This window comes from Mus caroli, chromosome 7 (genome assembly GCF_900094665.2).
Source record: "Mus caroli chromosome 7, CAROLI_EIJ_v1.1, whole genome shotgun sequence".
Taxonomy (NCBI): Eukaryota; Metazoa; Chordata; class Mammalia; order Rodentia; family Muridae; genus Mus; species Mus caroli.
Genome location: NC_034576.1, coordinates 24990849 through 25003527, shown reverse-complemented (window position 1 = coordinate 25003527; position 12679 = coordinate 24990849). Strand labels below are relative to the sequence as shown.

The following is a 12679-nucleotide window of genomic DNA, read 5'->3' as shown; positions in this document are numbered from 1 at the left end:
AGAAAGACACAGACTCAAAGAGCCTGGGGTTGAGGAAAGCAACTCAGAAGAGAAACAGAAGGACAAGAAACAGTAACGGGGAGGACCAAAAGATGGACTGGGCAGAAAGACAGACAGGAGGAGCTGAGGGAGGGCTGGGGGGTTGAGGAATCTGTCCTGAGGAGAGGGACAGAACTAGAGGGTCCAGATTACAGGAAGGGATCTTTCCCCAACAAACACAGAGGAAGACTAGAGAAAGAGGGTTTGGGAGTCCTGGGCCCCCTTTGTCACTGCTGTCCCCCTCCACTTGTTCTTGCCCTGCTGGAGTGCTCTCTCTCTCTCTCTCCTCCTCCTCCTCCTCCTCCTCCTCCTCTCCCCTCCCCTTCCCCTCCCCTCCCCTCCCCTCTCATTCCCTTCCCTTCCCTTTCCTTTTCTTCTCTGCTCCGTTTTCTTTCCCTCTATCTCCCAGTCCAGACTGTGAAGTCTCTAGAGACCAGAATGGCAAGGACCAGCCCTGCCAGGCAGTCCAGGGCGTGGGAGGCTGCCAGATCCCAGGCCTTCTTCCTAACAGACTGGACATGAGATGGAAGCCGGACCTCAATCCCCTGGGAAGACTCCCATCCTCTCCCATGCCTCCACCCCACCCCCCTCTGAGGTCACTCTACAACTATGTGGGGTCCTGGCAACTATGGGCAGATAGGGAAGGTGGACCAGAGGAGCAGTGAGGGTTTCTAACCATGCTCCTTACCATCTCCCTGACAGACACACAGACTGAGGCTGACAGTCCATTTGTGGGGAACCCAGGAAATATCACAGGTGCCAGAGGACTCACGGGGACACTTCGGTGTGAGCTCCAGGTTCAGGGGGAACCCCCTGAGGTGGTGTGGCTTCGAGATGGACAGATCCTAGAACTGGCTGATAACACCCAGACCCAGGTGCCTCTGGGCGAAGACTGGCAAGATGAATGGAAAGTTGTCAGCCAGCTCAGGTGTGGCACCTGTCACTGACCAGTGAGCTCCATACACACAGCCCTTCCACCCCAAGCCACTGGGCAGCCCCTCCACCTGGGTTGGGAATCTCCACCTGACCACTTACTGGGCACGTGGCTCCAAGCTTGTGATATGACCTCTGGGTTTCGTTTTCCTCTTCTGTAAAAATGAGTTAAAAATAGGACCTACTTCAGCCTCCTATAAGTTTCCTGTCCAGACCCCCTCCCTCTTTCAGTTCTGCTGACCATCCCAGTGTCCAGCTCTGACCCCCAGCCTCTAAATCCCTCCTCTTCCCTTCTAGAATCTCAGCCCTGCAACTTTCAGATGCAGGGGAGTACCAGTGTATGGTGCATCTAGAAGGACGGACCTTTGTGTCTCAGCCGGGCTTTGTAGGGCTGGAAGGTGAGTTCTCGGGTCAGAGCTTATGCGGGGATGACAGGTGATGAAGAACTCAGAGCTTTTCCCATTGGGACGTAAAGTCCAGAGACTTAGGGAATCTTGGTAGTTGGGGAGGCATGGGAGGCCATACATTATGGGGGACAGGTCTATGTCCCAGAGGAGAGAGATTTGGGGAGCTTTTGGATGTCCTGGGGAATCAGATGTGCTTGGAGTAGGACCTTCTAGTCTGGGAATCAGCTGCACACAAGTTAATTCTCCCGTATTTCCAAGTACCTCACTCCTTCATTAGGAAAGGGATACAAGGAAAGCCAGGCATAGTGAATCACACATATAATTGCCACTTTCTTTTTTTTTTTTAAAGACTCATTTATTTATTATATGTAAGTACACTGTAACTGTCTTCAGACACTCCAGAAGAGGGCATCAGATTTCGTTACGGATGGTTGTGAGCCACCATGTGGTTGCTGGGATTTGAACTCGGGACCTTTGGAAGAGCAGTCGGCGCTCTTAACCACTGAGCCATCTCACCAGCACCACTTTCAAGAGACTGAGGCAGATGATCTGTAGTTTGAGGCTAGTCTGGGGTACATAGAAAGACCCTCAAAAAGAGAAGACCCGGGCATGCTAACACACACCTTTAATCCCAGCACCAAGGAGACAGAGACAGGAGGATCTCTGTGAGTTCAAGGCCAGCCTGGTCTACAGAGTGAATCCAGGACAGCCAAGACTCTGTAGACAGATCGTATCTCAGAGAGATTGGGGGGGGGGGACAGGAAGAGGGGGAGGAGGAGGAAGAGAAAAAGAAAAACAGACAAGGCGAGACTTTTACATGCCCTGGAAAAGGTTCAAGGTAGTCAGGCATAGGCTAAACCAGATGTTGGAAGCATGGTCCTAGGCATAAAAGCATAAAGGATCAGATATCTGAAGGTGACGCACGTGTCCTAGGGGATCAGACATAAGGGACAAGTCAAAAAACCCTGCAGGGTGGATGTAGTGTGCAGCCCCTCCAACATCCTAATGACAATCTGGGGGCCCTGAGAGGCACAGAGGGGACCAAGTTTCTGTCCCTGACTGCCCAGGTCTCCCGTACTTCCTGGAGGAGCCTGAGGACAAAGCTGTGCCTGCCAACACCCCTTTCAACCTAAGCTGCCAGGCGCAGGGACCCCCGGAACCCGTGACCCTACTCTGGCTTCAAGATGCTGTCCCCCTGGCCCCAGTCACAGGACACAGCTCCCAGCACAGTCTGCAAACTCTAGGTGAGTCTGAGAGTGGGCCAAAGCAGGGCAGCCAGGGCCCTTCATTCGATGTGTCTGTCTACTTGTCTCTGTCTTCTGTCTTATTTCCCTCCCTGTGATTTTTCATCTGTCTGTCTGTTCTCCATCCCTCTGTCGCTCCATCACTGTTTCACTACTTCTGTGTGTGTACCTCTGTTCACCCCAGCCTCCTCCTCCTCTTCCTCCTCCTTCTTCTTCCTCTCTCTCTCTCTCTCTCTCTCTCTCTCTCTGTCTCTCTCTATCTCTCTCTCTCTCTCTCTCTCTCTCCCCTTACCCCAGCCTCTCTCTGTTCACCCCAGCCTCTCTCTCTCTCTCTCTGCTCACCACAGCCCCTCTCTGTTCAATAGCATTCTTTGTCCCAAATCTCTAATGCTGTTCAGTGGCCCAAGTGTGTAGGCCTGGTTCTCCTTTGTCAGCCCTGACCCAAGCAGGGCATCAGAATGAACCAATACCCTCTTCTGTCCACTTCCTTTGACCTGCCCACCCCCTGCTCTGAAGTGTCCCCTAGACCTCAGTCCATGCTCGGCTGAGCTTTCCTGGAAAAGCAGAGTCCAGAGTAGAATGAGGGAGGGAAAGTGAGTAAAAGAGAAAGTCGACTAGGGAAGACAAGGGTGGAGGCTCATACCTGTAATCCTAGAATTTGGAAGCTGAGACAGAAGGATTGTCACCAGTTTGAGATGTGTCTGGCTGACATAGTGAGTTCTAGGCCAGCCCGGGGTTTCAGTGTGAGACCCTATCAATAAAGAAAACCAAAGGAGCGGGTGTGGTGGCGCACGCCTTTAATCCCAGCACTTAGGAGGCAGAGGCAGGTGGATTTCTGAGTTCGAGGCCAGCCTGGTCTACAAAGTGAGTTCCAGGACAGCCAGTGCTACACAGAGAAACCCTGTCTCAAAAAAAACCAAAAAAAAAAAACAAGAAAAAACAACAACAACAAAAAAAAAAAACAAGAAAACCAAAGGGCTGGGGCTGTTAATCAGTTGGTAGAACTCTTGCCTTAGCACGCTCACAGCCCTGGCCACTCAAAGCACCATGGAAACCAGGCTCCGTGGTACATGCCTGCAATCACGGCACTGGTGGAGGTAGGACTACCAGAGGTCAAGATCATCCTCAATTATCAAGCTCAAAGCTAGCCCTGGCTATATAGTAAGCTAGAGGCTAACGCTGGGCATGGTGAGGAAGAAAAATTAAAAGAGAACAGGTTACTGAAGTGACTCGGATTGGAGAGACACATGATAATGTGGCCTGAATAACAGCACCCCTATTTCAGCGTGACCCTCCCTTTATGTACTATACAGATCGGGCACTTTGCTTAGGGTCCCATGGTAGTCAGAGACAGGGCTAGGGGACCTTGTTAAAGAAGAAGAGATGGAGGAACACATAGCAATATCTGGATGAGTAACGGCTTCCTAAAATCCCACTTGCTGCCTCTCGGGGAAAGGTGAGGATGGGTCCTCCAGTGTGGAGGGGACGGCTCACATTCCCAGCATTCTGGGAGCTCTGAGTGTGCAAGGAAGTGTGATGAGCATGCTGGCCCCCAGAGGGTGACTCAGGCCTGTGGCTCGAGTGGTCTGATAGGGATAAGAATGGGGCTTGAGTCAGCCTGGCTGGCAAGAAGGGAGGAGGGAAGAGATGGGGCCCGCAGGTGTGAGAGGGTCTTCTGTGTCTCTCAGTGTGTTACTGACAAAAGCACCTGCAAAGAGGTGAGGATTTCCGAAAGTGTAGCCCTGTCCTCTCGGGTCAGCAGATTCATCAGCATCAACTGCTTAAAGTAGGAAAGAATGTCTTAGTGGGGGGCCAGTCTCTGTGGCTCTGAGTGTGTCTCTGTAGCCGTCACTAAAGGTCAACTTTGTCTTGTATCTGTTTTCCTTCTGTGCTCTGTGTTCATGGCCATTCATGAGACCAGAGCTGCTGACACCATGTGGCTAGCTTGAAAACCTCTGTATATTAAGGTAACAACACCAGTTCACAGGAGTGCACAGGGTTTGTATGTACTGTTGCGAGGTCCCAGTCCCTTGCAGGATCAAGATATCATATAGATGTGGCAGCTTGTGCTTGTAATCAACAGTCAAGGAGGCTAGCCTGGGCTTCACAAGACCCTGTCTCCAAAGAGAGAGGGAAGATGCCTGTGTCACTAGGTTGGTATGTTTCTTATTGACCATCAAAGGAAAAGCATGAGCCAGGCAGTGTGCTGTATGCCTTTAATCCCAGCACTCACTCAGAAGGCAGAGGCAGGCAAAGCTCTGTTAGTTCGAGCCCAGCCTGATCTACAGAGTGAGTTCCAGGATAGCCAGGGCTATTGCATAGAAAAACCCTGTCTCAATCCTCCTCCCCCAAAAAGGAAAGAAAAGTATGATCGTCAACCCTGAAATTCTGTGTCTTAGCATGTACCAAAGAGACAGGCAGAGATTCACAGCAGAATGTTAGTACACACGTGCTCTCTCTGGGTCTGTTACTGACTCCTACTGGTTCTTGGTGACTGGATCCTAAGCGCTCACCTGTTAGCCATGAATCTGTGCCAACCCATGTATATGTGGCAGTGTCCCCATCTTGTGGTCTCTGCAGAGGGCCTTTGTGGCTGCGCAATAACTGTTTTCCCCATCCGCCTGTTTTCCCATCCGTCTGTGTTTCTGTTTTGGCACAGATAAAGCGTTCTCTCTCTCTCTCTCTCTCTCTCTCTCTCTCTCTCTCTCTCTCTCTCTCTCTCTGCGTGTGTGTGGGGGGGCGGGTGAGGAGTCAACATTAACTTTTATTGCTTCCTAGTTTGTATCCATTTGTCTGTCCCTTTCAACACTGACATGTGTTGTCTGGAGACAGAAGTATGCTTGCTTTGTGCTTCTCAGTATTTATGTCTATGTATACTATTTGGCCAGGTGTTTGCAGTGCATGTGTGGGGGTTGGACTGTGTGTTTATGTGTTCCTTCCCACACTGACTTGTGTGTGTGTGTGTGTATGTGTGTGTGTGTGAGAGAGAGAGAGAGAGAGAGTTCGTGTATGTGTGTGTGTGTGTGTGTGTGTCTGTCTGTCTGTCTGTCTGTTTACGGGGCTATGCCTCATTGTCAGTCTCCATGTGTTTACCAGTAAGTCCCAGTGCATTTATGTCACTGTGTTTGGTACAGCATCCGCCCTGCGAATAGTGTATAGCTTAGCCAGTGCTGCATTTCTGTGTGTTTATATTTGTGCTAATAACGGTCCCTGTGTATTTAAGAGTGATTCACTGTCGGGGGAGGGGAGGGTGCTTTGTAAAAGAATTTTGTCAGTTTGTGCGTGTGAGTGCCTCTCTGTCCCTCTCTATCTGAGTCAGGGCGTGTCCTCTTCTCCCTCCATCTCTCTCTTTCCCTCAGAAAAGCCATGGGTGGGAGTGAGCGGATGGGGTGGGGGCGGGGCAGTACATCTGGAAAACACATCTGGAGTCCACAGGCTTTTCTGTAGGGTGAGTGCAGGAGGAGAGAGGGGGTCCTAGACCCCTCAGCTCATCCCAGGGTCCTCATTTAAGAAGCAGCCCCTGGGGCATGAGAATGGGAAATCCCAGGCTATGCCCACCAGGACAGGCCGGAAGTGGAGGGTGGGGGGCGCCCCGGTGACTCAGGCGGGGGCAGGAATGCTGCGGTCGGAACAGAACCGAGCTCCAGAACCAACCCCCCTCCTTGCCCCGGGGCTGCTACGGCTGGCCCTTGGCGCCAGCTCCCCGCGTGGTGGCCCCCACGTGCCAGGTGGCTGGACGTGATCCAGCGCTCGCCCCCCTTAGGGTGCCCTCCCAAGGGCCGCGCATCCCTTCCCGGGCCGAGGGGGCTGCGCCGCGGGCACCTGACCTTGGCTGGGAACCGCAGCCAGCCCGGGCAGCGGAGGCTAGGGCGCTTCCCTACCCACCCCCTTCCGGCCTTCAAGACCAACTTTCCCCTGTTCCACTCCCTTTGCTGACTGAGAAAAGGAAACTTTGTGTCTGCTGAGAAAGGCTGCCCTCCAACATACCAGGTGGAGGGAACGCCGCGCTCTCACAAACGCAGATGCCACAGTGACACAAGTACATGCTGTCCTCAGACTTACACAAGCCATGAAACGCAGATGGGCGAACGCACGCTCATCCACATCCACCAGGCTCAGAATTGCAGCCCCGGCACTAGAGGACTCTGCACACATGGGTATTGCATATCTGTGTGTTTGCCAGCCTGTGTCTTGGGTATTTGTATTTGTACACACTTGTGTGTGCACGGTGATGACACAGTTGCACACACAAACAAGACAAAATAAGAGACTCAAGACAAATACCTTGGCCCACGAACCTTTCCCAGACACACCAAGACATTTATTCAAAAACACATTAACTGGCTTGCTTGGCCTGTTACATAATCAGGCTCCCTTTTCTTCCTTACACACCCAAACACAGATGCACACACGTGTTCATTGGCTTGTAAGGCTTGCTTTTGTCGGCCTGCCATTCCAGCTACTCCAGAGGCTGAGACGAGAGGATTACATGTTCAAAACTCTTCTGAGCTACAGGGTCTGTTCAAGACCAGTCTGGGCAACCTAGTGAGATCCTATCTCCAAGGAAAAGTTAAAAGGAAGAAGGCTAGGAATGCAGCTTAGCAATGAGACATCTGCCTAGAATCCACCAGGGAGGAGCTGGGGGTGTGGTTCATCTGTAGAGCATCGGACTGGCATGTGTGCGGCCCTGGGCTTGATCAGAAATTTTCTCTGGGGAAGGAGAGAGTGTTTAGCAGATAAGAACACTTGCTCCTCTTACAGAGGACCTGAGTTCAATTCCCAGAACTTCCATGGGCCAACTCACATGCTCCCGTGTGTGTCTAGCTCCTGGGAACCCCATGCCCTCTTCTGGCCTCTGAGGGCACCTGAATAAATGTGGCACACACACACACGATCTTTTTAAAAATTCACTCACAGCCAGAGGGTGGTGGCACATACCTTTGATCCCAGCACTCAGGAGGCAGAGGTGGGCAGATTTCTGAGTCTGCAGAATGAGTTCCAGGACAGCCAGAGCTACATAGAGAAACCCTGTCTTGGGAAAAAAAAATTCACCCACTCATTCAACAGACATTTGTGGAGTACCTACTGTGTGCCCGGCCATGCTGCCACCTCAGGGTTACATAAACAGACATCCCCTGCGCTCCTAAAAATGGAGATTCTGAGAGAGGCCTAAGAAACATGATTCTTGGGCAATGTGTGAGCATGCTGGCAGCGAGGAGAGAAAGCCAAGCCAGGTTCCAATTCTACAGAGATTAGTCAGGGGCAGGGTGACTTAGGTGTGTCATCCAAGAAGCCAGCATGAAGAAAGGAGGCTGAGGTCACATAGACATATAGGCATCCTGTGGGAAGACCGTGTGTGTGTGTGTGTGTGTGTGTGTGTGTGTGTGTGTGTGAGAGAGAGAGAGAGAGAGAGAGCAGAAGCAGACCAAGAGAGCAGTTGTAGGAGACAAACTTATCGCAATGAGCAAACCTATGTACATTATTATATACTCTGTCCTAAGTGTGTGTTCATTGTTTGTGTCTCTGTGTAAGTCTGTGTTGGCCTGTGTGAGTGTATGTTGGTAATGTTGGTATGTTGATATAACATCCCCTGACCCCTTTCTCTGCAGGGATGTGGATGACTCTTCCACACTATAGGAAAGAACTCTACCACTGAGCTACATCCACAGTCTTGTCTGTTTTATATGTGTATATGCCTGACTCTTATGTGTGTGGACCTGATAGATGCATGCTATAATGGTGAAGATCAGAGAGGGCATTGGATCCCCTGAAGCTGGATTCACAGCTGTGAGCAGCCATGTAGGTTATGTGAACCAAACCCTGGTCCTCTACAAGAGCAGTAAGTGCTCTTAACTGCTGAGCCATCTCCCCAGCCCCGTCCAGGATCCTTTTTGTTAGATTTCAAGCCTGGGACAAACGACTGAGGAACCTACCTAACATACCAAACTGGGCCCCACCTCCAGGTTCTCCCAGCATCCCTCACTCCATATACAGGGTCCCCCTAACCATTATAATCCACACCCTACCTTAAACTTCTCCAACCCAAGGGGCTGGGCTGCTTTTCCCTATAGAGTACAACCATTTTTGTTTACCTGGTCTTTTGTACCCTTGGGCCTCCTGGCTCTGTGCCTCACTTCCCCTCTCTCCTCTCCCTGCCCCTCCCCCCCCACATGACCCAGCTCAGTCTGATTATGTCCACCCTGGACTCTCCTAGATGCCCCATCTCTCCCACGTGTCTGTGGTAAACTTCCCCTCCCCCATAACTAGGAGCAGTCATCTTTCCTTTCTCCTCCCTTTTGTTTCTCTTCTTTTTTTGGGGGGAGGGGGTCAAGACAGGGTTTCTCTGTATAAACCTGGCTGTCTTGGAGCTCACTTTGTAGACCAGGCTGGCCTCAAACTCAGAAATCCTCCTGCCTCTGCCTCTCGAGTGCTGGAATTAAAGGCATGCGCCGCCACGCCCAACTTTGTTTCTTTTTCTCATTCACTTTTTAACCATTTAAGTTTGAGACGAGAAGCTTGAACTCACTCTGCCAGGCAGGTTTGAACTTGAGATCCTCCTGCCTCAGCCTGCCCATTATCTGGTGTGACAGGTGTGTACCATCTGGCTCTGTACATGTGAACACTTCATGAGTCTAAATGAGTCTGGGTGCATGTGTCTGTGTACATATGTATGTAAGCATGTGTGTTTCTGTGTGCATTTACACGTGTGTGTCTGTGACTGTGTGACAAGGTGTGGGAGTCCTCCCCCCTGTGACACTAGGCTTTCTCATATTCCTCCCCAGGCCTGAACAAGACATCTTCTTTCTCATGTGAAGCCCACAATGCCAAGGGAGTCACCACCTCCCGCACAGCCACCATCACAGGTAACAAGAAGAGGGTTCAGGGATCTTGGTGACAGGGGTGTGGGAAGCTGGACCAGAGGTCAGAGGAGAAAGCAGAGGGAAGATGGAGGGCTCTGGGGAGAGTTTCCTAAGAGTCAGCCTTCCCTTGTGTGCCCACAGTGCTCCCCCAGAGGCCTCACCATCTCCACGTGGTTTCCAGACAACCTACGGAGCTAGAGGTAGCTTGGACCCCTGGCCTGAGTGGCATCTACCCGCTCACCCACTGCAACCTGCAGGTGAGACCCTCTGACTTTGATCACTTCGGCCTCAACCTTCCTTCCATCCACACCCACAGGCCTATATCATCTTCTCAATGGAAAACCAGCCCTTCCGCACCAGTTAATCCAAGACTCACCTATTTCACCTGTTGGCTGTGTGAATTTGAGTAAACCCCAAAGACCATTCTGGGCCTCAGTTCTCCCATCTATAAGATGGTCATAATGCTAATATTTACAAGATAGAAATAAGAATTCAGTAAATGAAGGCAAGCAGCCAACTTAAAACATTGTCTGGGGATGTATTATGGACTGTTAGCTGGTTTTATTGTTTTTAGTATTAGTAATATTGAGTGTAGCTGGATTCGGAACTCTTAAGTTGTCAGGACTTGTAGCTGTCCCTGTCACAACCCTATGCTCACTGTCTTCACCCTGACCACTCTGGACTGTCACTTTCTAGAGTAGGTATTTCCCACTATGGCATTTGGGCTCTCTAAGGACACTGATTTTAGTCACATCGTCACCTCAATGTTATGTAGCATAGGTCAGGCAGATAAGGCTGTTTGATGGAACATATAACAGCAGAGTTACAATGGTACAGGCCTGTAATGTCAGCATTTGGAAGCAAGAGGATGGAGAGTTCAAAGCTACCCTGGGCAAAAGAGCAAGACTGTCTCAAAAAAAGACTTAGAAAGCTGAAAGTATGGCTCAGTGGTAGAGCCCCTGCCTAGGATCCCCCAGTGAGGGGCTGGGGGCGTGGCTCAGTGGCAGAGCCCCTGCCTAGGATCCCCCAGTGAGGGGCTGGGGGTGTGACTTGAGGTAGAGCCCATGTGTAGAATTGACCAGGGCGGGGCATTTCCCTTTCAAGGTATGAAACTGAGAGATCCTGAAAGGAAAATAGCCTGCACCTCCACCCCAGCCCCCTTAGCCAGAAGAACAAAACCGAGGTTCAATCCTGGCATTCCACCAACTTGAACAATCTCAAATGTCGGTCAAGCCACAGCTGCCCTCCTACCCACATCCATGCAGTGTCCGAAGAAAAGCAGAAGTGTGGGTTCTTCCTTCTCCAGGTCTCACTTCCTGCTGCCCACAGGCTCTGGCTGGACAGTTCCTGAGGGAGGGTCATGGCTGTCCCAGGGAAAAGAGAAGTGGGAGTGAATTTGAGCCCACTGTCTGTACCCATCTCCCCTTTGTCCTGGCAGAGGTTCCTCTTCCTGTATGTCACTGTGGGTCAGAGAGTAGACTTGCCCCTTCTTGCTATCCACTAACCTGCCCCCTCCTCAGGTTTTATAGGGCCATGTTACTTTGGGAAAGATACTGAACATCTGGGCCTTGGTCTCCCCATCTGTAAAACTGGAAAGAGAAAAAGAATTGAACCCCTAAGTGGGCAGGAGGGATTTATGTGTTTATCTGGGTACAGGCTTAACAAGGGACTTAGCATAGAGTAGGCTCTCAAAAAATATTGACTTTTAGGACTGAGGGATAGTTTAATGGCAGACCATTTGCTCAACATTGATGAGACCTTTGGGTTCATCCCCAGTCGTGCCAAAAAGGGGGCTTAGGTATATGTCTCAGTCAGTACAGTGTTTACCATGCAAGTTTGAGGACCCAAGTTTGAACCCCAGAAGCCACAAAAAAAAACAGCTGAGCATAATAGAACACACATGGAACCCCAGTGCTGGGGCAGAGGGAGATGATGGATCCCTGGAATTAACTGGCTGGCCAGTCTAGCAGATCAGTGAGTCCCAGGTCCGACTCCCAGACCCTGTCTCGAAACACAAGGTGGGGGCCAGCTGGATGGCTCACCAGGTAAAGGTGCTTGCTGCCAAACTGGACAATCTGAATTCAATTCCCAGGACACAATTAATAGAAGAGGAGAACTGACTCATATAAGTTGTCCTATAGCATACACACACTCACACACACAAAAATCACAATAACAACAAACAATAGCAATAACCAGACATAGTAGGACTTGCCTTTAATCTCAGCACTGGGGAGGCAGGGGCAGGTGTGTGTTTAGAGTTGAAGGCCAGATTGGTCTATGTAGCAAGTCCAAGTCAGCCAGGGATACATAATAGCACTGTCTCAGAAAGAAAGAAGTCAGGGAGGGGGACAAGTTGATAATATTGTAAACAAACTAACCTACATATCATTAAACTTTGTCACATAACAAGTAGTCTTCCCTTGTCACTCAATGGTGGGAAAGATACTGGCTTTTCTCTTTTTAATTTTTTTTTCTCCAAGACAGGATCTTACTATGTTGCCCAGTCTGTCCTTGAAGTGGTGATTCTCCTGCTTCACTGAGAGCTGGATTATAGTTGTATGTCACCACATCAGCTGCACAACTGCATTTAATGTTTTATTTGTTTGATTGGTTGGTTGTTTGGTTTTGTCCTTGAGTTGTTGCTTTGAGGTTTTGCTTATGGGTTTTTGTGTGATATCACGGATCCAGAGTATACGCTGTACCACTGAACCACTCCTGCAGTTTGTACACTTAATCTTTTTTTTTGTCTGTTTTTTAAAATTTGTTTATTTATTCATGGAGTACATTGTTGCTGTCTTCACACACACCAGAAGAGGGCATCAGATCCCATTACAGATGGTTGTGAGCCACCATGTGGTTTCTGGGAATCGAACTCAGGACCTCTGGAAGAGCAGTCAGTGCTCTTAACCACTGAGCGGTCTCTCCAGCCCTGTACATTTCATCTTTAAACAACCTTTCAAGGCATCTCTGGTCCTCTAAATGAGGAAACTGAGGCTCAGAAAGCCGACAGGGGTGGAGGAAGTCTTGCCAGAGGTGTCTTTTGCAAGGGTCAAGACAGGGTGTGGCCATACAATTTCTTTGCTTTGCAAATCTGAATGCCCATTGTCCTGTTGTGGAGCTACAACACAGAGAGTTGTTTAAACCCTCTCTCTCTCTCTCTCTCTCTCTCTCTCTCTCTCTCTCTCTCTCTCTC

General features: G+C 50.3%; 1 protein-coding gene across 2 annotated transcripts in view; it reads left to right on the top strand.

Annotated features, from left to right (window-relative positions):
• Axl (AXL receptor tyrosine kinase) overlaps positions 1-12679 on the top strand; it is a 30405-nt gene that overhangs the window by 550 nt on the left and 17176 nt on the right. For both annotated transcript variants that reach the window (XM_029479961.1, XM_021168625.2), the window contains exons 2-6: positions 742-967; positions 1270-1370; positions 2447-2623; positions 9406-9486; positions 9625-9740. In XM_029479961.1, the coding sequence (XP_029335821.1) occupies positions 742-967; positions 1270-1370; positions 2447-2623; positions 9406-9486; positions 9625-9740 (701 nt within the window). The remainder of the gene's footprint in view (positions 1-741; positions 968-1269; positions 1371-2446; positions 2624-9405; positions 9487-9624; positions 9741-12679) is intronic.